This window comes from Ursus americanus, chromosome 21, assembly GCF_024610735.1.
Source record: "Ursus americanus isolate L20-20 chromosome 21, mUrsAme1.1.p, whole genome shotgun sequence".
Lineage (NCBI taxonomy): Eukaryota > Metazoa > Chordata > Mammalia > Carnivora > Ursidae > Ursus > Ursus americanus.
Window position 1 is genome coordinate 42,109,304 of NC_142147.1, and position 25,851 is coordinate 42,135,154.

Here is a 25,851-nt window from a genome sequence, read left to right on the forward strand (position 1 = left end):
TCCTGTTGATCTGCTCTACTGTACTTCTGGTTTCTGATTGATTGATTTCAGCTCTAATTTTGGTCAACTGCTTCCTCGTGCATGGATTAGGCCTGTCCCTCTGTTGCTGTTCCAGCTTCTTGAGGTGAGAATATCAAAACTGCATTTTAGATTTTTCTATTCTTTTGAGTGAGGCATGGATGGCTATGTATTTCCCCCTTAGTACTGCCTTTGCAGTATCCCATAGGTTTTGGACTGTTGTATTTTCATTCTCATTGGTCTCCATAAATTGTTTAATTTGATTTTTGATTTCCTGGTTTATCGAGTCATTCCTGAGCAGGATGGTTCTTGGTCTCCAAGTGTTTGAGTTTCTTCTGAATTTTTCCATGTGGTTGAGTTCCAATTTCAGAGCGTTGTGGTCTGAGAATATGCAGGGGATAATTTCAATCTTTTGGTATCGGCTGAGACCTGTTTGTGTCCCAGAACATGGTCTATTCTTGAGAATGTTCCATGGGCATTAGAATAGAATGAGTATTCTTTAGTTCTGGGGTGTAGTGTTCTATATATATCTGTGAGGTCCAACTCGTCGAGTATGGCATTCAAAGCCTTTGATTCTTTGCTTAGTTTTTGCCAGGGTGTTCTGTCTATTTCTGAGAGTGGAGTGTTCAGGTCCCCTACTCTTAATGTATTTTTATCTATATGTCTCTTTATTCTGGTTAAGAGTTGGCTTGTGTATCTTGCTGCTCCCCTGTTGGGGGCATATATATTTATAATTGTCATATCCACTTGTTGAATACTTCCTTTAAGAATAATATAGTGCCCTTCTGTGTCTCTAACTATAGTCTGTAGTTTAAAATCCAGTTTAACTGATATGAGAATTGCTACCCCAGCTTTCTTTTGAGGTCCATTTGCGTGAAAGATGGTACTCCATCCCCTTACTCTCAGTCTGAATGCATCTTTGGGTTCGAAATGAGTCTCTTGTAGGCAGCAAATGGATGGGTCATTTCTTTTTATCCAATCTGCAACCCTGTGGCGTTTGAAACCAGAATTTAAACCATTAATATTAAGACTGAGTACTGAGAGATATGCTTTTAATGCTGCCATGTTGTCAGTAAAGTCTTTGTTTGTATTGGCTGTGACTTTCTGTTTTGTATCACTCTTGGGGCCTTTTTACTTTTATAGAACCCCCCGTAATACCTCCTGAAGGGCTGGTTTCGTGGTTACGAAATTGGCTAGTGACTGTCGATTCTGAAATGTCTTTATTTCTCCATCAATTCTGAATGACAGCCTTGCTGGATAAAGGATCCTTGGCTGCATGTTTTTCTCTGAAAGAGCTTTAAAAATGCTCCCCCAACCCTTTCTCTCATTCCAGGTCTGTGTAGACAGGTCTGACGTAATTCTGATGCCTTTGCCTTGGTACGTGAGAAATTTCTTTGCCCTGGCCGCTTTCAATACTGTATCCTTGGATCTCATATTTGCGAATGCACTATGACGTGATGTGGCGTAGGTTTGTTGTGGTTGAGCTTGGGAGGGGTCCTCTCTGCCTCTTGGACATGAATGTTTGTGTCCCTTGCTAGATTAGGGAAGTTTTCAGCTACAATTTGTTCAAATATCTCTTCTAGACCTCTGTTTTTCTCCACCCCTTCGGGGATGCCGATGATTCTAACATTGGATCGTTTCGTTGAGTCAGTAATCTCCGGTAGCCAACATTCGTGGGCGTGGATTTTTTTAAGACCATCTTCTATTTTCATTTTTTCCTCTATTAACCCATCCTCCAATTCACTAACCCTTTCCTCTGCTTTGGTGACCCTGGCCGTTAGAGCCTCTAATTTTGCCTGCATTTGGCTCATAGAATTTTTAATTTCTGTCAAATTCGCTCTCATTTCCGCCCTTAGGGATTCTATATTCTCAGTAACATTTTCCTTAATACTTTTTTCAAGTCTACTCATCATCTTGACCATTGTTACTCTGAATTCCATTTCTGATAATTTGGTTACATCCATATCCGTTACTTCTGTGGCAGAGGCCACTGACTCACTGTCTTTTCTTTGCTGGGGGGGGGGGCTTCTCCTTCTTGTCATTCTGATGAGGAGAGGTTGCGGGGTTGTCCAGAGCCCAAATTATTGACTGGGTCCCAGGCCGTGCCCCTTGTTTTACAGGGATCTTAGAGATGTGGCCTTCTTCTTTAAGGATTTTATTTATTTACTTATCTGAGAGAGGGAGACAGACAGCAAGAACGGGAACAGAAGCAGGGGAGTGGGAGAGGAAGAAGCAGGCTCCCAGCGGAGGAGCCCGATGAGGGACTCCTTTCCGGAACGCCGGGATCACGCCCTAAGCCGGAGACAGGCGCTCAATGACTGCGCCACCCAGGTGCCTCGGGTTGTGGGCTTCTTGATTTTTCAGCCTGCCTTCTGTGTTCCGGGGGAGGGGCCTGCCGCGCCGATACTCAGGCAACCCTGTTTGGGTAGAGTCTCCGTGTCCCCTGCGAGGGGGGATGGGGATGGGCACTCTCTGGGCCGGTATTTCCAGGCTTTTGTTCTCTGGCGGCTTTCCCTGGCGGCCGGCTATGCCTCTTCTGAGAGTCAGAGCAGCAGAGGCCGGATTGTCACAGAACAGAGGGATTGCGGCCCGTTCTCCACTGATGTTCTGGCCACTTTAACTCCGTTACTGTTGGTGCTGCTCAACCCTGCAGCATCCCAGGATGTGCGCCCCACACCCTGCGTCCCTGACCTTACTTCCAGGGCCGGCGCGTCTCTGTCCTTTGTGTTTCTAATGCCGCCATCCACCGGCCACCCCGCACGCTCCCGGGTCTCCCGGTCTCAGTCTATGCCCGGTGAGCACACCGCGATTCCGGAGTTTCGGGAGAAGCCTGGTGGCGCGCGCACCCGGTTCAGGGTCTCAGTCTGCTGTTTCGCGGGTGCCGACTCTGAGTCCGCCCGCTCCTCCCTCCCCCGTGCAGGTGGCCCGCCAGCCGCCAGCCGCCCCGTGCGCGCTCCCGGAGCTCCCGGTCTCAGTCTGGATCCCGTGAGCACACCAGGATTCCGGTGTTCCGGGAGATGCCTGGTGGCGCGCGTTCACGGCTCACCGGTCTCAGTCCGCTCTCTCGCTGGTGCCCTCCGTGAGTCCGCCCGCTCCCTCGTGCAGGTGGCTGCTGCTTCCCGGCGCCCAAACGCGGCGGCTCCCTCCCCCTTCCGTTTATCTTCTGATATCTGTGTTCCCGGCGCCCAAACGCGGCAGCTCCCTCCCCCTTCCGTTTATCTTCTGATATCTGTGCGCGGTTTTAGGGCTCCCCTCTTGGTACCTCAATACTCAGCGCTGGAGATGTTCATTTGTAGAGATCCAGATGTATCTTCCTGCGTCTCAGGCTGATTCCGTGGTTATTTAGGCTGGTCTGGTACCTATCCAGCTCGACTCAGGGGACCGGCTGAAAAAGGGGTTCCCTAATCCTCCGCCATCTTAACTCCTCTCTTCGGGAGTCTGCTTCTTACCCCCTGCTAGTGCTCTTGCGCACTCCCTCTCAAACCAAAGGAAAAAAAAAAAAAGAGTGCATGACCTTCAGACTGAGCTGGTCAAGCGCCCCAATAGGTTTTTAAAAAATCTTTACAATATATCCCTGTTTTTTGGTAAAACATGTTATATAAAATTAGAAAATAACTTTCAAGTTTTGAAAAGAGAAATACATATACATGGGCAAAAACTGTAGGAGAATCATCTAACATTTGGTATAACTGAAAAAATGTTAGAAATTATAATGAACTTGTGGGACTTCATCAAGATAAAAAGCTTCTTCACAGCCAAGGAAACAGTCACAAAAACTAAGAGGCAGCCCACGGAATGGGAGAACATATTTGCAAATGACACTACAGATAAAAGACTGGTATCCAAGATCTACAAAGAACTTCTCAAACTCAATACGCGAGAAACAAATAAACAAATCAAAAAATGGGCAGAAGATATAAACACTTTTCCAATGAAGACATACAAATGGCTAACAGACACATGAAAAAATGTTCAAAACCATTAGCCGTCAGGGAAATTCAAATCAAAACCACATTGAGATACCACCTTACGCCAGTTAGAATGGCAAAAATTGACAAGGCAAGAAACAACAAGTGTTAGAAAGGATGTGGAGAAAGGGGATCCCTCTTACACTGTTGATGGGAATGCAATTGGTACAGCCACTTTGGAAAACAGTGTGGCAGTCCCTTAAAAAGTTAAAAATTGAGCTACCCTATGATCCAGCCATTGCACTACTGGGTATTTACCCCAAAGATACAGACGTAGTGAAGAGAAGGGCCATATGCATCCCAATGTTCATAGCAGCATTGTACACAATAGCTAAATCGTGGAAGGAGCCGAGATGCCCTTCAACAGACGAATGGATTAAGATGTGGTCCATATATACAATGGAATATTACTCAGCCATCAGAAAGAACGATTTCTCAACATTTGTAGCAACATGGACGGGACTGGAGGAGATCATGCTAAGTAAAATAAGTCAAGCAGAGAAAGACAATTATCATATGGTTTCACTCATTTATGGAACATAAGAAACAGCAGAGAGATCGGTAGGAGAGGAAGGGAAGAATGAAGGGGGGGTAAAGAGAAGGGGGAATGAACCATGAGAGACTATGGACTCTGGGAAACAAACTGAGGGCTTCAGAGGGGAGGGGGTGGAGGACTGGGATAGGCCGGTGATGGATATTAAGGAGGGCACATATTGCATGGAGCACTGGGTGTTATATGCAAATAATGAATCATGGAACATTACATCAAAAACTAAGGATGTACTGTATGGTGAGTAACACAATAAAAAATTATTATATGAAAAAAAAAATTATAATGAAACCAGTACCATGATCATGCCTAATCTTGCCTACCTTTATTAATCCTTCAATTCCTCCTAAGGGCATATAACTTTTCCTCTTAGGACAGTATGTACAACTTTCAAACAAACTTATGAAATAATTATGCCAGTGCAGATAAGATTTAGCAATCATTTCCACCCTTTAAAAAAATGCTTAGGGGCGCCTGCCTGGCTCAGTGGGCAGAGTATGCAACTCGATTTCAGCATCTTGAGTTCAAGCCCCACATTGGGCATAGAGCTTACTTAAAAAAATAAAAATTAAAAAAAAGCTTGAATTTTTATTTAAATTGTCCTCCAATGGGCTGACATTTTCTATGATCTATTTAATTTGCCACATAATACATGTTTACATTAAACTTATTTGAAGTATGTATCATTTGCTGAAGTGTGAGGCTAAAGTGGAATCCACTGGATGGTGATTATTCCAAATTTGTCTGCAGCCCATGAGGTAGGATTAAGTGGATAACTGCAGTGACTTCACAACAGTTAAGTACACATATGCTATAACAGTTTCTCATTTACTACTTTCCATGGGAAATTGTTATTTTAGGGTCCAGTTTTCAATATGTAAACACTACCTTTATGCATTACATTAAAAAACGATTGGACAGGTAATGAACCATTTTATTCTGTACCCAAACAAAACAAAACAACAACAAAAACACCCAAAACCCTATTTTCTTCAATAGGCCGCTAGATTTGACTTGCTATTTTAATTGGAATATTCTTATACCGTAAGTACAGATTATTTTTATAGCTGATTTGGATGTTGTCCTTCTCCAAATTTCTTAAAACGGTTATGCTATCCTCATAGCTGTGACTCTTTGTATCCTGGAGACTTAGAAGATTTTATCTGTTAGATATTCTGATACTACAGGAATCCTGTATACCTCTTCTTTATTGGTTCTTAACTTTATTCAGGAAAACACTCTTTCAGGATTTCAGCCATGCTTTAAAGAGCTGAATATAAACAGACACACAATACAATGCTGAATGTAAAAAAACATTTCCTATGTCTTACTAAATCAAAGTAGAATCTATGTATACACATAAAATACTTAAGAAAATAATGCTTTTCCATTTCAGATATAGTATAAAAAGCTGAATATAAACTCTTCCTCATCTTACTAAATTAAAGGTGAATAAATATGAATATATACATACAAAAATATTTTTTCCAGGACTCAGGTCTGTCATAAAAAATTGACTATAAACTTAAAACAGATATGCATGAAGTTTCTTATTTTACTCAAAATCCAGGGACAGGGCAGCTCTGCATCGTTTCATCAGTTCAACAATGTCAAGGACGCAGGTAATTCCAATCTATCCCCTGTGCCAATCTCAGCCTCTCACCCCTCTGGCAGCAAAACAGCCACAATCCCAGGTATCACATAGACATGCATCCTGTATATAAGAGGACTATTTCCTCCTATTTTGTTAGGAAAGGAAATTTAACCTAAAGTGTACTTGCAGACTTTTGCTCAGATCTTGTATGGCTAGGACTGTTTTACATATATGCCCTGATGCAAAGCAAACTAGGAGAGCAAGACCTAGACTTTAGATGGGCAGCAGGCAGTCCTGGCAAAGGGAGAATGGCTAACACCAATGGATAAGCAACCAACAGTGCCTGCCGCACAATATTGTCGTATTTCTTTAAAACTCTTTTTGTAGTTACATTTCCTCTCATTCATGATGCCTGAGGGCTTTTTCCCCCCATCTCAGTAAGTTTTCAAAGTTTTTTGTTTTGTTTTGGGCTTTGTTCTTAATTTGTTAAGAGCTTTTCTACACACTAGAGTCAAATGGCTTATTCATTCACTCTCTCATTCCTCAGATTTCAACAAGTGTTTACAGGGAACCTATTAGAACAGGCAGTGCATCGAGTACAGTGAACTGACAATGAATCGTGCCCATTAACTGTCCGCATTTTCTACACATACTAAAAAAAGTTAATTTTCCCAAGGATAGCTCTGTTGCATCCTGTAACTTTCAACATGGAGTTGTCATTCACTCCAAATTGCAACTTGCTTTGATTTCCTTTCCCCGAGCGAGGCAAGAGGGCAAGGTGAATGAAAGCTTCAGTTTTCAATTTTTCTCCAGAAGGAATTACCTGACATTCAATAAAGAGATGATGTAAGATGGCCCTATAGTCATGGCACACATAAGGCCTTCCTCTCATATGATCTCTATCCACAAATATGAAAATAAATAAAAAGCAGCTCTTACTTAACACACTTTCAATATGAGCCAGACAGTATTCGATGGGACATAATCTAATTATTTAATCTTCACAATGCTAACAAGATGGTGTTACTATTACTAATTTATAAGTGAGAAAGTTTAGACCTACTTAGGTAATTTGCCCTATAAGGCAAGTAAAGACTGAGCATTGGTTAAAGCCTTTTCCACTCTGCTTAAGTTCAGGTTAATTTCAGAGGATGAGCTTGCAAATATTCAATTAAGATTTGAGCAGGATGGAAGAGTAACATTACTGTAGCCTTCCTCAAGTATGAATTACAAGATGAATAATTTGTTAGCTAAAGCAAACTGGTCTCCTATATGTAAGACATCTATATTACAGATCCTCTGATTTCCCACAGGGCAAATGATCCTGACGTTGAGAACCATTTGTATGACTGTCTCTGACACATTCACTGCCTTCCAAAGCCTTCCCACTTCCCTTACATTCTTGGAATTTTTTCGCTTTTATATCAATTGAACCCTGATATCTAATAAATTTTGAAACATAGAAACTTCCCAATCCCTAACATTTATAAAGTATCTCAGCAGTAACACATGTCGAATAATTTCTGGCCCTCAAATAAAGGCCCTGTATCCACAGCGTGAGCTCCAATATTATCTTCAAAGGCTTTCCCACATTCTTTAAAATCACAGGGTGTTTTGTGTTTTACTAGTATGACTTTGCAGATGTTAATACGTTGAGCCTTCCCACATGACTTCACTCACTCCTCTTTCCTGTATGAATTCTTTGATGTTTACTAAGGTGTGAGCCACGAATAAAGGCCTTCCCACATTGCTTACATTTATAAGGTTTCTCACCAGTATGAATTTTCAGGTGTCGATTAAGTTCTGAGCCACGACCAAAGGCCTTCCCGCATTCCTTACACTTATAGGGCTTTTCACCACTATGACTTCTCTCATGATGAGTAAGTTCTGACTTTCGAATAAAAGCCTTTCCACATTCCTTACATTTATGGGGTCTCTCACCAGTGTGAACTTTTTGATGTCGAATAAGTTCTGTGCTACAAGTAAAGGCCATTTTACATTCCTTACATTTATAAGGTTTCTCACCAGTGTGAGCTCTCTGATGTCGAGTAAGTTCTGAGCCACGACGAAAGGCCTTCCCACATTCCTTACATTTATATGGTTTCTCACCAGTATGAACACTCTGATGTCGAATAAGATGTGAATCAGAGATAAAAGCTTTCCCACATTCTTTACATTTATGGGGTTTCTCACCAGTATGGATTCTTTGATGTAGACTCAGTTGTGAGGCACAGCTATATACCTTCCCACATTCCTTACATTCATAGCGTCTTTCACCAGTATGAATTATCTGATGAAGACTTAGTTGTGTATCGTAACGGAAAGCTTTCCCACATTCTTTACATTTATGGGGTTTCTCACCAGTATGGATTCTCTGATGTCGAAGAAGGTGTGAGGGACGGGTAAAGGCTTTCCCACATTCCTTACATTCATAGTATTTCTCATCAGTATGAATTCTCTGATGTAAATTAAGCTGTGAGGTAGATGGAAAGGCCTTCCCACACTCCTTACATTTATAGGGTTTCTCACCTATGTGGATCTTTTGATGTTTACTAAGTTGTGAGTTAGAATGAAAGGCTTTCCCACATTCCTTACATTTATGAGGTTTCTCACTAGTATTAATGCTCTGAGGTTTAGTTTCAGAGCCATGGATAAAGGCACATTTCCTATTTTCTTTACTTTTTTTGCTTTCATGAATTCTCTGATGCTTAATCAAGTCTGACCTACTACTAAAGGCTTTCCCACATTCTCCACATTTACAGTCTTTTTCCTTATTATGACCTATTTCATGTTGAATATTGTGTGATTGGCACCTGAAAGCTTCCTTACATCCCTTGCATTCGTAGGTTTTCACTCTGGGATGAACTATCTGAGGCACTCTATGAACTGTGCACTGAATAGAAGTGGACCTTTCTTCAGAGGTTATTACGGCTTGTCTGAAATGTCCCTCCTCTTGTCTCTCCAAGTGGCATTTGATTTCTCTGTTATTTCTGACCCTAGTGCACTCAAGGTCAGAGCTCGTGAGTCTTTTTATCTCCAGGTGCAATGATTTAATTTCATAACTGTGCTCCTTTGGAAATAAATTCTTGGTTTCTCTTCTGGACTCCCAATCTGTAAGGTAACGAGAAAGAAAACTGGAGGTATTTTCATGTGGCAGGAGAAAGGAAAGTTCTAAGGTAGAAATGACAAACTAAAAATAGTGAATAATTTAAATAGCTCTTAACGCAGCACTGAAATTTTGGGGGAAAAAAAAGCCCAGGGTAGGGGGTGGGAGAAGGAGATGAGAATAGAGAAAATGAGGGGAGCTCATAAAGGAAGTAGTTCTTCACCTCTGGTGAAAATCAGAATCAGCTGAGGAACATTACCAATATGATGTCCAGGAACCATCTAAGACCAACTAAATGAGAATCTAAAGGAGCAGGACATTACATTTCACAGCAAGTCCTCTCATCTCTAGCTTCAAAATATATCCAGACCTTGACTACTTCTCTCTACCATATCTCTACCACCTTGTCCAAAGCCATCTCTCACCAAGGTTAACACACTTTAACAGATCTCCATACTTTCCCTATTGCTCTCCTAATACCCCATACCTAACACAGTAGCCAGAGTGTTCTTGTTAAGTTAGATTAGGCCTTTCTTCTGCCTCAAGTCTCCACTGGACTTCCCTCTTATGCAGAGTAAAAGTCAAAGTCCTTATGTGGCCTACAAAACGCTCCCTGAACCTGTCTCACACTACCCTCTTTCTGACTCTGCTCCAGCTCCCTGACCAACTGGATGTTCTTCAAACTTGTGAAGCACATTTCTCAGAATCTCTGCCTCTTCCCTAAGATAGCAATATGGCTTGTTCAAGTACTTTATTCTGACCTCTATTCAAACATGAGACCACTCTTTATAAAACAGGCCCCTTATTACTCTACTTATTGTATTTTTTAGCAGTGCGCTTATCATCACATATCATTTTATCTATTTCCCCAACATTATTTTTAAAAATTTTTAATATATATTTTTAAAGATTTATTTATTTGACAGAGAGAGAGAGAGAAAGAAAGAGAGAGAGAGACAGAACAAGCAGGGGAAGCAGCAGAGGGAGAAGCAAGGTCTATACAATGCCTGGTAAAATGATGTTGGCATTTTATGCTGTATGGGAAGTTCCAGACATCAGATGTCAGAGATGCTGTTATTTTAAATATTTTGGAAAAACAATCTGGTAGAAAAGGAAAAATATAAAAAGCATGGATTTGAACCATATATTTGGACCTTAAAGGAATGCTCAAATCAAAAAGTAACATCCATCAAGGATGTTCCCATTGCTCCCATCCTGCACAATCACTCCTCAGAGCTATAGAATCATTCCTCTAAATCGATCTTCAGACTCTCTGCTTTCCCCACTCTGTGGTCTCATTCTAGCCCAAGGCCAAATCACCTGGACTTCCCAAACAGACTCCTAGCAAGTTTCACCACTTTCACTCATGAATCCTCTGATTCAATATCTACAGGACAGCCAGAGAGAGGTCTTAGAAATCCAATCCAATCATGTTCCTATCTTGTTTAAACCTTCAATGGCTGCCAAGTGTCCTTAAAAAAAAAAAAATCCAAACTCCTAGACTTGGTGAGAAGGCCCTGCATGCCATGGACCTCCATTCAGGTCTTCCAGTACACCCACCCATGACTTTATCTCCTTGGGGCCTTAAATGAATACCTTCCTGCACCCTCTACAGCATTCCCACCATACTGCCTAGATCCTACTACTTCTCCTTCCAGCTTCATATCATTTGTCATGATCTGAAAAGTCTTACCAGTCTGGTAATATTGCCCCTAATATTCTCTCACAGCAGTCCCTTACCTATAACCATCTCCTCTAAAAAGACCCTCATTTCTCTGGCCATTGTACAGGCCAGGTTCCTAAAAAAGAAAACTTGCAGGGTTATAAGTGTTAGGGATTTAAATCAGCATACTTCTTGACCCTAGCTACTTCCTAGGTTATTCGTTGTTACCTTTTATTTCCTTCCAGTGTTTGTAGCATCCTTTTTATACAATCAAAACAGCACTGACTCTAATAGTTATGTATCTGGCTTTATTCGTCTGAGCATTATAGCACAGTTTCAAAAATAGTTTACAAAAAATATCTAAAATGTTGAAGGTTCTGTATCTCAATTGTGGTAGTAGTTATATAAATCTACACATACCGTAAAATTTCATATTAATATACACCAAAATACATATAAATAAAAATAAATGAGTGTATGTGAAAATCGGTGAAATCTGAATAAGGTCTACTTATAGTTTCATCACTACTATTGTGCCAACATCAATTTCCTGGTTTTGACAGTGTACTAGGATTAGGTAAGATGTTATTGTTAGGGAAAGCTGAGTGAAGGGTACGAGGGAACTCTCTGTATTATTTTTGTAACTCCTTTGAATCTTAAATTATTTCAAAATAAAAAGCTAAAAAGAAATGGTAACAGTTATAATCATGTATGTACCTAATAAAAAAGCCGCAAAGTACATGAAGCAAAAACAGAAATGAAGAGGGGCGCCTGGGTGGCGCAGTCGTTAAGCGTCTGCCTTCGGCTCAGGGCGTGATCCCGGCGTTCTGGGATCGAGCCCCACATCAGGCTCCTCTGCTGGGAGCCTGCTTCTTCCTCTCCCACTCCCCCTGCTTGTGTTCCCTCTCTCGCTGGCTGTCTCTCTCAAATAAATAAATAAAATCTTTAAAAAAAAAAAAAACAGAAATGAAGAAAAAAACAGACAATTCAACAAATTGAAGACTTTAATGCTCTACTTTCAATAATGGATAGATCAACTAGCCAGAAGATCAACAAGAAAACAGAAAACAATGTGCTCTTAAATAACTGATGGGTCAAGGAAGAAATCATAAGAGAAATTAAAAATGCTTCGAGTCGATGTGAGACAGAAATCCATCAAAATTCTAGAGGAGAACATAGGCAACAACCTCTACGACATCGGCCAAAGCAACCTTTTTCATGACACATCCCCAAAGGCAAGAGAAACAAAAGATAAAATGAACTTATGGGACTTCATCAAGATTAAAAGTTTCTGCACAGCCAAGGAAACAGTCAGAAAAACTAGGAGGCAGCCCACGGAATGGGAGAAGATATTTGCAAATGACACTACAGATAAAGGACTGGTATCCAAGATCTACAAAGAACTTCTCAAACTCAATACACGAGAAATAAATAAACAAATCAAAAAATGGGCAGAAGATATGAACAGACACTTTTCCAATGAAGACATACAAATGGCTAACAGACACATGAAAAAATGTTCAAAATCATTAGCCATCAAGGAAATTCAAATCAAAACCACACTGAGATACCACCTTACGCCAGTTAGAATGGCAAAAATAGACAAGGCAAGAAACAACAATTGTTGGAGAGGATGTGAAGAAAGGGGATCCCTCCTACATTGTTGGTGGGAATGCAAGTTGGTACAGCCACTCTGGAAAACACTGTGGAGGTCCCTTAAAAAGTTAAAAATTGAGCTACCCTATGATCCAGCCATTGCACTACTGGGTATTTACCCCAAAGATACAGACGTAGTGAAGAGAAGGGCCATATGCACCCCAATGTTCATAGCAGCAATGTCCACAATAGCTAAATTGTGGAAGGAGCCGAGATGCCCTTCAACAGATGACTGGATTAAGAAGTTGTGGTCCATATATACAATGGAATATTACTCAGCAATCAGAAAGAACGAGTTCTCAACATTTGCTACAACATGGACAGCACTGGAGGAGATAATGCTAAGTGAAATAAGTCAAGCAGAGAAAGACAACTATCATATGATTTCTCTCATCTATGGAACATAAGAACTAGGATGATCGGTAGGGGAAGAAAGGGATAAAGAAAGGGGGGGTAATCAGAAGGGGGAATGAAACATGAGAGACTATGGACTATGAGAAACAAACTGAGGACTTCAGAGGGGAGGGGGGTGGGGGAATGGGATAGACCGGTGATGGGTAGTAAGGAGGGCACGTAACGCATGGTGCACTGGGTGTTATACACAACTAATGAATCATCGAGCCTTACATCGGAAACCGGGGATGTACTGTATGGTGACTAACATAATATAATAAAAAATCATTAAAAAAAAAAATGCTTCGAGTTGGGTGAGAGGAAAACTTAACATACCAAAACTTATGGGATACAGTTAAAACAGATCCTAAAGGGAAATCTATAGCTTAAAATGCCTATATTAAAAAAACAACAACCCCCCCCCCCCAAAACCGAGGAAGGATCTCAAATCAGATTATGGAACTAGATAAAGAACAAAGTAAACTCAAAGATACCAGAAGGAATAAAATAACGAAGATTAGAGGGTAGATGAACAAAATAGAAAAAGAACAGGGAAATCAACATAACTCTAAGTTGGTTCTTTGAAAAAGATCAACAAAACTGGCAAACCTTTAGCTGGATTGACCAAGAGAGAAAAAAGAAAGAAGACAAATACTAGTATCAGGAATGAAAGAGAGATATCACTACCAACCTTACAGAAATAAAGGGCTAGGGCTGGGTGTGGGGAGTGCCTGCTTATGGGTATGGGGTTTCATTTTGGGGGTGATGAAAATGTTCTAAAATTAGATTGTTGTCACAGTTGCAAAACTCTGTGACTATATTAAAAACCACTGAATAGTACACTTTAAGTGAATTTTAGGATATGTGATTTCTATCTCAATAGAGCTAGCTGCTTTAAAAAGTCAGGACAGGGGCGCCTGGGTAGCATAGCGGTTAAGCGTCTGCCTTCGGCTCAGGGCGTGATCCTGGCATTATGGGATCGAGCCCCACATCAGGCTCCTCCGCTATGAGCCTGCTTCTCCCACTCCCCCTGCTTGTGTTACCTCTCTTGCTGGCTGTCTCTATCTCTGTCGCATAAATAAATAAAATCTTAAAATAAATAAATAAATAAATAAATAAAAAATAAAAAGTCAGGACAAAATTGGACAAAGTGCCAGGAAAATGGTTGTCTCATGGGAAGAAGGAAAAGTGCTTCCTTCCTGAAATCAGAAGCAAATATGAGGAAGGGTAGCAACAGTGCTAAGTGGAGTGAAAATCTGAGGCCTCATGCTGATACATCCTTCCTTTTTTCTCCAGATCTCAGACCTTTTCAGCAAGCTTTCCTAGTAATAGCTCAGATGTACTGCCTTCTCACTGGCCCCCTGGGTGACTACCTGCCACGGTCTTCCTCACAGGAGTCACCATCACTCACCTGGGCAACATTCTTTTGTTTCCTGACTCTTAACCATCCAGGGCTCCTTTCCCTGCTCCAATAAGGAGATCACATCTGGCTTAGAATCAGAAAGTCCTGCTCAAAAAAAAAAAAAAGGGACAAAGTTATGTTTATGTGTACCAGAATTAAAATCAACCCATGATTATCAAGAAAGAGTAAGGAGGTTAAGGGTCAATGGAAGGGGTGAAGGGCAGAAGAACCAAAAAAAAAAAAAAAAAAAGTGTCCAATGGAGCAGCCAATTCTTTTTTTTTTTTTCTAAGCACATTTTTTTTTTTTTGGACAGAGATAGAGACAGCCAGGGAGAGAGGTAACACAAGCAGGGGGAGTGGTAGAAGAAGAAGCAGGCTCATAGTGGAGGAGCCTGATGTGGGGCTCGATCCCATAATGCTGGGATCACGCCCTGAGCTGAAGGCAGACGCTTAACGACTGCGCCACCCAGGCGCCCCGGAGCAGCCAATTCTAACTTCATAAGGGATAATCCCTTCTTTGGGAAGCAACAAGAATCATTAATTCATTAATTCAGCCAGCCATTTGAGAAGCACTCATGAGAAATTCATAACGAAGAACATAAAATTCCAGAAGGCCAATTCTGAATTTTGGGGGGCACATAACTTACCCAGTGAGATGAGGTTGTTATAATTCTCCAACATTACATCTCGGTACAAAGCCTTCTGAGCAGAGTGCAAGCATTCCCACTCCTTTTGAGAGAAGTAAATGGCCACATCTTTGAACTTGAAGCCCTGGAACCACAGATCAATACACTATTTGTGAAACTGATAGGCAAAATCTTTCCAGTGGAATTAAAAAAAAGGAAGAAAGCAATTGCTTTCAATGTTGAGAAAACAGGCTGTGCTGGGCCCTTTAACACGGATGGTTCAGTGTGCAAACAAGAGTGATCACAGCACACCATTCTTGGTGCACACACATCATGCTTAAGCATGCCTGTAGCTGGAGGAGTAACCTCTTGGACTCTATCCTCTTCCATTATCCTCCCAGGTCTGGGAATAACCAAAGTTCAGACAACTGGTGCTTCCCAATTAAGTAAAACTATACACGCAAGCATATAACACATTTTATGTTCACCATACAACACCTGTGACTATCTCCCTTTTCATTCTCCCCATAAAGAAATATTTTAAAAACTCTGAATCATTCAAAAATATAAAATATCTATATCTGAAAATAGGATTTGAATAGAACTTGGTGATTTATAACTTATGATTTAATAATTTCTTAAAAACACATGCCTGCAAATATGCTAGAATATTAAAGCCTGATCACTTTTCCATGTAACCAAAAATTCTAAAATAGACATCGTTTTTACTGGCTGTATGGTTACCCATCTTCTATACTCTATGTTCTTATTTTGGGGTATGAGGTTGCACAAGTTCTCTAAAGTTATTTTGCACTATGAGTCTTTTCTCAACAATTTATATATCTGGCTGTAAGGTTCCTATTCCTATAAATTGTCCCTAACTCTACTCTCCTGGTTTCTGATCTGCCAGAACTGATGGGAGGAAGATCCAGACTCATACTGATGTGACCCAAGATGAACATATACTACAAGTGTGTCTCTCTCTCTGTCTCTCACACACACAGACACACACACACACACAGAGTCTTCTTTCTTGATTTGAGGGAGGGTAACAAAACTTTGCCTGCCCTGAACCCCAGAGAATCCACCTGTATATGATGTATTTAGAGGAAACAACTTTCCCAACTAATCTGAGTCCAGAAGGGCCTGTTCTGACTTGCCCCGGGCAGATCCTTGTTCTGCAACCTGGAAGACACAGAGCTCCTCAGCCATGGAGGCATCTCAAAGACATGGTAGAGCTGCCAGGCCCAGGAGCACAAGATACTTGGGCAGGCCCAGCCCTGGACACAGTTTCTGCAACAGAGGTCTCCAGCCTCTCCCTGGCCTAACAGACTCAGTGTATCAGGTACCTCCTTAGCTTTGTTCCCATATCCCAGAACTGGAGCCTTTAAGACCCCAACTGAAACCTCTTTTCAACAAAGACCCTGTCCAGAATCACCACTACTGAGCCAGACAACCCACCAGGACCAGTAGGTCTTAAGTAGCCTTGGCAAAGCTCAACCCCCTGGATGCCAGTTGCAATGGCCTTAAAAGAAACCACGAATTCTCAGAATCTTTGTGGCCAACATGTTCTGGTTCCCAATCAAGATCACAAGTTCTCTAAACTTGGCTTTCCAGCCTGACATTACTCCCTCTCACTGCTACCCCTAGCCTTATTGCTGATAGTCAGTGTTCACTGCATCTCAAGTACAATTATTGCACATTAAGCACTTTAAGTTTCTGGTGACTTACATGTATGAATCCTCAGGGAAAGCCCATGAATCCTAACTCAAAGGAAACTTTAGCTCACATAAGTGAAGTCATTTACTCAAATCTGCAGTTAGCAGTGGGCATTGCTGGGTTCTGAATCTAGATATCTCCAACTCTGTAGCTGATAGTCTTTCACTTCTGGCTCTTAACAGATGCAGCTGGGGATTTCTGAAGATCCTTTAAAAAAAAAATCCTGTACAGGGCTCTTCACTTAGAGGAATAGAAAATGCTTGGTCTGCTCTGTGTGTCACTACAGAGCACGGCATTCTCTGAGGGGAAATCAAAGGTAGAAGGGAAAGGGAGGAAAGAAGCAGTTCTGAACTGCAAACAAAATTCCTTTATCTGAAAATATCAAAATTCCCCATGACTCTGGCTCTGTGTGGACACTTGAGGACATGATGATTTAGATCCAGCACCTGCCCTTAAAAAGCGCAGAATCAGGAAGGAAAAACAGAAAAGCACAGACAATCACAGGACATCAAGCTCTGCGGGGGACTGGTTACCATGACCAAATCACCAGCTGAAAAATAATGTTCTAAATATTAAAAACATTTTGGGATGCAAGATGATCTGGCAAAGAAGGAAAGTAATCTTCAGAAGATAAAATTGAGTCAAACTGAGAACCAACAGGAGTGTGCTGAGCCGCTGACACTTATTTTACCAGAAAACTTCTGCTGAGCCAAGACGACCATGAGCTTTGACATTCAAAGAGTGGGGGGAGAGGAGACCAAGCCTATATAGCTGGTCAAGATGGGAGTCTAAATGGTTCTGTACTGCAAAGACTTGGGACCTCTAGGACCATGCCCACAACATAAAGAAAGAGTAGAAGCAATACTCTCAGTCGTAGATGCTACAAGGAAAATGGCTTGACTTGAATCCTGGCAGTTGGTGGAAGAAAAACATTTTCCCCTGAGGAATTATAACCACAAGTGAGCCCTCCCACGGTCTGTGGCTCATATGCACATTACTGAGATGAATCTATAAAACTTTCCATTTATAAACCTACTTTAAGGTGGCTCTGGTTTGGCAGTGCTCTTGGCAGAAGCAAACACAGACCTTCAACCAGGCCTCAAGAATGCATAAATAGAATTTCAAGGAAAATGACCCAAATGTCAAAAATAATAAAACAGAACAACATTGTGAACATACTAAATGCCACCAAATTGTACACTATAAAATGGTTAATTGTATGTTATGCGAACTTCACCTAAATAAAAAACATGCACAGAGGCATAATTCCATGATCAGAGAGTCAGGAAAATCAATCATGTAATTGTTTCAAATTTCCATTAGATTTTAAACTTTCCACAATAAAAATAAAATGTTAGGGGGAAAATGTCACACTTGCACAGATTCATTTATTACATAGATAATGACAAAGAATATAAAACAGATATATTACAAAAAAGAGGTAAGATGGTGAGAAACAAAACCACAAAAATGACAGGTAGTCTTTAAAAAAGACTTTGTCAGGGAGAGTTTGTGCGCGCGAGCATGCATGCGCACACAAGTGCACACAAGCAGGGGGAAGTGTCAAGGGGAGGGAGTAGGAGACTCCGTGCTGATGTGGCACTCGATCCCAAGACCCTGGGATCGTGACCTGAGCCCAAAGCAGGCTCTTAACTGACTGAGCCACCTAGGCACCCCAAATGACAGGTAGAGTTAAAAGGAAAAAATACTTCTAGAACAAAAAAACCTAGTATTTAAAATTAAGTCATACAATGGCTCGAATAAAGTATCTCCAAAGAGAAAAATTACTGGACTACAGATATAAAAAGAGATTATTCAGAATGCTATCAAAAAGGACAACATGGGAAAGCATGAGAGAAGGCAAGAAGATAACGTGAGAAGGTTTAACAGATATCTAACCAGAGTTCTGGAAGGAAAAAGAAGAACTGAGAAAAGGCAGTAACTGAAGACCTAATCGGGGCACCTAGCTGGCTCAGTTGGTAGAGAATGTGACTCTTGAACTTGGGATCGTGAGTTCAAGCCCCATGCTGGACACAGAGTTTGATTAAAAAAAAAAAAAAAAAACAGAAAGAAAGAAAAAGACTTCATGGCTGAGAAATTTTTAGAACTAGCAAAAGAAAGCATTATTCAGAAGCCCAGTGAGTATCAAGAAGAATAAATAAAAAGAAACCCTAGACAATTATATCAAAACTGCAGAGCACTAAAAACGAAGAGAATATGTTAGAAGCAATTTGAGATTAAAGACAATTATCTATATAGAAACACCAGTCTGACTGACAGATGATTATTCAATAGCAACAATATAAACCAGAAGACAGCAGACTATCTCAGTCAACTGAGAGAAAATTATCTTCCACAAATGGGGGCAAATCAAGACATTTTCAAAAAACCCAAAACCCCCAGAAACTCATTAAAGTATGTACTTCCATCTGAAGGAACGTGATCCCAAGGTAGAGGGTTTAAGATATAAGAATAATGAACAAAGAAAGTGGTAAATATGTGGATAACGAAGCTAACATCGAAAATTATAAAATAAAACTGTTTTATGGGTTAAAAAAGGTAGAATTAAAACATCTGACAACAGTGTAAGCTGTTTAATCAATTAGATTATCCTAGTTCCTTACGCTACTCAGCAAGAACATAAAGATGTTCTTTAGTTTTGGACACTGGTAAGTTAAAATACGTTAAAATTTCTAAAGTAACCACTAAATAATTGAAACTAGCTTATAACTTTCAAACTCACAGAGGGGTGAAATGAGATTAGAACAATATGGAAGAGGTAGAATAAAAAGCACAAACTAAGCCAATAGTGATACTTTCAATTATATCAGCAATTTTTAAAAAAAGACTATTTTTAAATAATTTCTACATCCAACATGGGGCTTGAACTTACAACCCCAATGTCAAGAATCATGTGCTCCACTGACTGAGCCAGCTGGATGTCCCTATATCAACAATTAGTATTAATGGGCTGAATGATCTCATTAAAAGATAAAGATCAAAAACCAAAGCCCAGATATATGCTATTTATAAAAGACACATCCAAAACATAAATATCCAGAAAGACTGGAGGTAAAAGGTGAAAATATAACTTGTATACACCCCTAATAAAAAATAAATACATATTATATATAGATACACACGTACACATAAATAAAATGAAGAACAAAATTATGACAAATCCTCATTATGAGAGAATACATCACTTGAAATAATTGATAGGCACAACAGTCAAAATCAGGAAAAATAGAAATTATTTAAATTACAAAATAACAAAATTAACAAACTTGATTTAATGGCCACATATAGAATAATGCATCTTATTCAAATAACATTCTTCTCAACCATATCTGGAGGATTCAGAAAAACTGATCACATTGGGTCTTAACACAAGACAATCATTTTGCATGAACTCCTACTAATAAAAAGATGCACATTAATAGGATTGTCTGGCGGGGGGCGGGGGGGAAGCTAGCAAATGGAACAGAAAGGTCTTGAATGACAGGTCTTCCCTGGCAGGACTAGAGACATCCTTACCGCTTTATTCTAATACTAGGATTGGTGCTCCAGTAAATATAGAATGTGCTTTATAGTAAATATATAACGAACATGAGAGAGTTGGAGTTTGTCCTGAAAGTAAGAGGGATTCACTCAATAAAGGAAGTGACATGACTGGACTATTTTACTGGCAAGGAGTAAAAGTAGAGCCAGGGAGCCCAATTAGAGAACAATGCACTATCCATCCCTACACAAAGGTCTTATCTGGCACGCAGACAGTGGAGTGAGGTTATAAGGCATGAGATCAGGGAAAAGGAAAGAGACAGAAGCAACGGGACTGAGACCAGGAGGTAGGAGTTAGGGGAACTCCAGGTTGCCAGTTTAAGCACACATTCAGGTGAATTTCCATCACTATCACATTCTCCAAACCCTGTATAATGAACACATTATATAGAGGAAGTTATGAGGAAGCCCATGGTCACACAGCAAAAATAGGGTAAGACTACCATTTCTCTAATAGTACATAGCTTCCCATTAAGAGAGAAAGGGGGCGCCTGGATGGGTCAGTAGGTTAAGCGGCTGCATTCGGCTCAGGTCGTGATCCCAGCGTTCTGGGATCAAGTCTGACATCAGGCTCCCTGCTCCGTGGGGAGCCTGCTTCTCCCTCTCCCTCTGCCTGCCTCTCCCCCTGCTTGTGCTCACATACTCTCTCACTATCTGTCAAATAAATAAAATCTTTATTAAAAAAAAGAAAAAAGACAGCGAAATGACAGTCTACCACGCTGAGGAGAGGAGGAAATAGAGGAAGAAATGGACAGTTGTCAAGGGTTAGGGCAAGGGAAGCTGGAGTTCCTCCCTTACCAAAATGTGCTAAGAATGGATGGGGAGGATGTAGTTTTTCCTCTGAGAATCTGAGGAAGGTTCTGACCAGGATGGGAATAGGAAGACAGACTCAACAAGTTTTTATAGAATTCAGGAGAAAAGTCAGAGAAAGGAAGAAATAGATTAATCTAGAATACAATGAGTATTTTACTAGTCTTTTGAGAGAAAGGAACCCTTAAGAACTGACCGGCCAGGATTAATGAAGAACCACACTCAGACACATCCAAGGAAAACACCCTGAACATACCACAAATATTATGCCATTCTTTAAAATTGACTGGTCCAAAGTCATAGAAAAGTCTAAATAAATACCCCAAATTAGGAATTTTATAGCCAACACTTGCTGATCATGTATCTCACACCAGATGCTTGAAGACTGATTTGTATGGGCAAAAGACAAAGTACTTTAGGAAAATATGAATGACTTTTTTTTTTTTTTTTAGATTTTATTTATTTATTTACTTGGCACAAACAGGGAGAGGGGCAGAAGGATGGGAGAGAATCTCAAGCGGACTCTGTGCTAAGTGCAGAGCCTGACAAAGGGCTCCACCCCACAACCCTGAGATCATGACCTGAGCTGAAATCAGGAATCAGGCACTTAACCAACTGAGTCACCCAGACACCCCTGAATGACTTTTCTGTATTTGTATTAGGGATGGCCATGACATAAAGGAAGAAAACATTTTCTGAAAACTCTGAATCTAAAACACATACAAAATAGATTAACTGTGAAAAAATATTTTTAAAACAACTTATAAATGACAGAATATGCTTAACGTATATACTTCTTCAACATAAACCAAAGAAGATAACACTTTTTGACAAGTAAGCAAAAGTAGAGGGATCCCAGTCGTACTACTTGTTAACTGTGTAAGTTTAGAGTGACTTAATAGAATCTATTTCCTCATCTATCAACTTAGAATAATACCATATTTCATCAATTCTGAGGTACCACTGATTGTAAAGCCATCATTACTTTATACACCAGGAAAGAAAAAAATGCCATCAACGAAACTAGGACTTGTCAAGAATTGTAAAACCAGTCCTGATCAGAGAAGTTAAAATGTGAAGGAAAAAAAATGCATAACAGAACTGAAGAAATACAGTCATACCTGTGTCACAGGGTTATTAATGTGGATTCAACATGGTAACACATGTAAAGAACTTGAAACTACAAGCGGCTTAAAGTAAACACTCAATAAGTTGGTTGCTTCTATCAGTAGCATGATCCCATTCTGAAAACAAAATTACATACCTATACATATGTACAGACAAAATTTGAAAATATTAATCCTGATTATCTCTAGATGGTGGGGCCATGGGTGACAGCCTTTCTTAACTTTCTCAAGTTCTGAAATTTTTGTAAAAATTGCATATTACTTAAGTCATTAAAAAAGAGAGCAATTGGGCTATTTCTATCTTGGGGGGAAAAAGTATGTAGAACTGAAGGGGGCAGGCAGGCCTTCCAGGCTGTTAGAAATTTGGAAGCAAATAGGCTATTGCATGTGTCTCTGAAGCAGTCCAAGAAGAAACTAGTGGGACTGAAGCGAGTAACCTCATTCTGTTCTTTAACTTCCCTGCCAAATCAGTGAGGCACATCTGTCACAACTATTCTGGGAATGAATAAAATCCAGGGAAATGGAAATTCTAGATTGATGAGACAATGTATGCAAAACAGACAGCCCTGGTTTAGACTCCTGTCTGGTTTAGGAAAACTGTTCCATAAATTTGGTTTTCTTCTCTCTTACCCTTTTCCCAAATCACTATTGTAAATCTTTTGGACAGAATCCTGAAACAAAATATTGTTTTGAAAACCAGGAAGGCCCTTCCAAGAAAAGAGTACAGAATACAACTTACCGCCGCCATGACTTTGATGTACAGTGGTTTTTCTCTCCTCTTCTGGATTCTTAGAGAATGAAAAAGATGGAAAAGGGTCAAGAAACTATGAGATAACAGACTCTTCCGGGAACTCAGAGGAGTCCAAGTCAGAGCAAACCCTGGCTCCACTCCAGGCACCGAGAGTGACCTAAAGCCAAAGAAGCCAGTAACCCTACCCCCACTCCTATCATCACACAAAGCAGGCGACCTTTGGGGCCCAGATGGGAGTCAGGAGAGAACCCCAGACTGTGGCCTCATTCCTCCATAGGAGCCTGACTGGGTTCTTCCACTCCCTGTATATTACACTGAGCCCAGATTTTTGGCTCTACAACACAACCTACGCGGACCCATCAGTCAAAATCCCACACTCCTGTCCTTTAAAACCGGGGGCACTGCTATGGGCCTGGATCCCCCGAGGCCTCAGGGTAAAAGCACAGGAAGGTGGAAGGAAGGGCCCACAGGCCCAAGCTCTAGAAAACCCCGGGACACCAGAAATAGCCCCGGAGAGGAGGCCATTCACCGCGCTGAAGAGAGAGTGGCGGTTTCCGTTGTCAGTTTCGGCTGGGATCCAGAATCCAACGGGGGCTAAGAAGGCTCAAAAACGCAGGCGGGGTCTGAGACTGCTCCAGAACCCATCCACTCACTGACCCCGCTCAACGTTGACCAAGAAAGTAAAAGGGAGACGCCTTTCCCGTTTTAGCTCCAAAAAGCAGAGTCGGCGACGGGGCCGGCCACATGGGGTTTTCACACTGGGTGGTAGGGGCCGGCCACATGGGGTTTTCACACTGGGTGGTAGGGAGCCTCTCTTAGTGTACTAACCACCCCCCGTCGGCACTGGTCGCCGAGCAACGGAGGTCGGGCGCACAATCCCCGGCCGGGAGTATCGCACGGACTTTCTGTCCAGGCAGGAGGTCATACAGCAACGACACTTCTGATCTCCAGACACTGCCAGCCACCTCCAGGGACAACATGAAACCATTCGCCCACCCCGTGCAGATGAGCGGCTGATACCACCCTACCCCGAGTGAAGAGTAGAGACCTGGACATTCCCCAACCTCCCCGACGTCCTTTACTTTTCGAGCGTGAAAACGCAGCCTAGAAATGCCCAACAGCCACCCACATGTAAGACTCCAGACAGACCCCGGCCCCATCCGGAGCCCCTCACCGAGCACTTCTCGCGGGTCCTCCCACTCCAGTCTGGTCGAATCCGCCCCAAACCAGTGAGTCAGGCCGCCCGCAACGCCCAGACCCGTTGCGCCCGAACTCCCGCCAACCCACCCCGGCCAGCCAACTTTGGCCGGAAGTGCAAATGCCGCAGAGCCCTCAGGAAAATGTAGTACCGGTGAGGAAAAATCCAGCCAGAGCCTGGCCGGCACAAGTCTTCTCCGTCCAGTGTCGCGTCGTGTTCCTAGCCTTCAGTGAAGGCCAGTACTGACGGCCCAGCCTAGCCTGAGCATCCTGAGGACCTGGGCGAACCGACAGGTCCAAGCAGCAAGAGTCGGCTGCTGAGGTTGGGGGTTCGGGGGGAGTTGTGGACCGTAGAGGCTTCTGGGAAATGTAGCCCGCAGCGGCGGAAAGGGTGGGCTGGTCCGCCGCCAGCACAACCCAAGTCCTCAAAGTTAACCCGTGCGCAGTAGTCCTCGCTGCAAACCGCGAAATGTCCAGAGGCTTCTAGCAACAGTAGTTAAAGGCCGGGAAGCAAACAGTTCAGAGTCCTCTCCAGAAGGAGCCACGGTCTGAGAGCGGGACCAGGAACGATCCTTCCCGGTCGAGTGTGGGTTGAGAATTCATTCCCCTGTCTCCGGCGCCACCAGAAAGTGCAGTAGCCCCGTAGTCGGTACTGCTGTAGGGTAGCAACCCGGCGTCCCGACTTTTCAACCCAATTCGGGCGGGGTCACAGGGACGCCAGGTAAGGGCCCATCCTCGAGGCTTTTGGGAAATGTAGTCTAAGCCTAACGGGTTGGGAATGTGGCGGAGGAGAACGTGAATGAAGGGTGGTAGTCTTGAACTCAGGATTCAGGGGTCTGAGAAGGCCACGGGGAAGCAGGAGGGTAAGTCGAGGTCCCTAGTAGAAATCATGGAATACCAATATTGAACTCTATGTGCCATGTATTAGTGTTTCCAAACTTTTTCTAAGTACATAAATACAGATAGAAATGCAGATGTAAGGTCTTTGGAAATTTACACTAACACTTGTTAACAGTAGTTAATTGCTAGGATGTGTAATTGTGATTTTTTTTAACTTTAAGAGTATTCCTTTCTATTTTGGCCATTATCATGTCCTTATAAGACATTACTTACTGCATTTTGTTAAATATAAAATGAATAGACCCTGAAATTGATGAACTAGAAAACAAAAAGTGGGCCAGATTTTTTAAATGAACAGTTTGGTTCTAAAAGATAAATGAGGGGCGTCTGGGTGGTTCAGTCAGTTATGTGTCTGCCTTTGGATCAGGTCATGATCCCAGGGTCCTGGGATCCAGCCCCACTTGGGCTCCCTGCTCAAAGGCACCTGTTTCTCCCTATCTCTCTCTCCCTGCTGCTCCCCTGCTTGTGCTCTCTCTCTCCCTGTCAAATAAATAAATTAAATCTTTAGAAAAAGGTAAATGAAACGCAATATTCATAAACAATAACAAAATAAAAATTAAAACATGAACATTAGGAATGGGAAAGTTTAAACCATAAACATAGGATTTAAAAGAATTTTGAGGCTATTACGAGCAACTCCATAACCACGGTAGAGGTAATTGTAGATTTTCCAGTAAAACTGAAATTACTACTTTCTACTAAGAAGTAGAAAACCTGAACAGAATAGCTGTAATAAAATTTAAATATTTCTTAAAAACTGTACTGTTAAAAAGGTACCAGATGGTTATAGTTAATTTTTAGCTACTTTTT

At 41.5% G+C, this 25,851-nt stretch overlaps 1 protein-coding gene across 3 annotated transcripts; it reads right to left on the bottom strand.

The window, feature by feature from the left end:
• Window positions 1-2,157: 2,157 nt before the first annotated feature.
• Window positions 2,158-24,829, bottom strand: LOC123797379 (uncharacterized). 3 transcript variants are annotated; one of them, XM_045805239.2, is made up of 5 exons: window positions 24,294-24,829; window positions 22,933-22,981; window positions 14,998-15,121; window positions 14,360-14,455; window positions 2,158-9,241 (listed from the first exon to the last, which is right to left on the bottom strand). In XM_045805239.2, exons 2-5 carry the CDS (start codon window positions 22,939-22,941, stop codon window positions 7,803-7,805), a joined length of 1,668 nt encoding a protein of 555 aa, XP_045661195.1. In that variant the 5' UTR covers window positions 22,942-22,981; window positions 24,294-24,829; the 3' UTR covers window positions 2,158-7,802. The 3 variants fall into 3 exon arrangements, with proteins under 3 accessions (XP_045661195.1, XP_087727217.1, XP_045661194.1); XM_087871091.1 differs by lacking the exon at window positions 24,294-24,829 and adding an exon at window positions 24,232-24,284; XM_045805238.2 differs by lacking the exon at window positions 24,294-24,829 and adding an exon at window positions 24,119-24,269.
• Window positions 24,830-25,851: the final 1,022 nt, after the last annotated feature.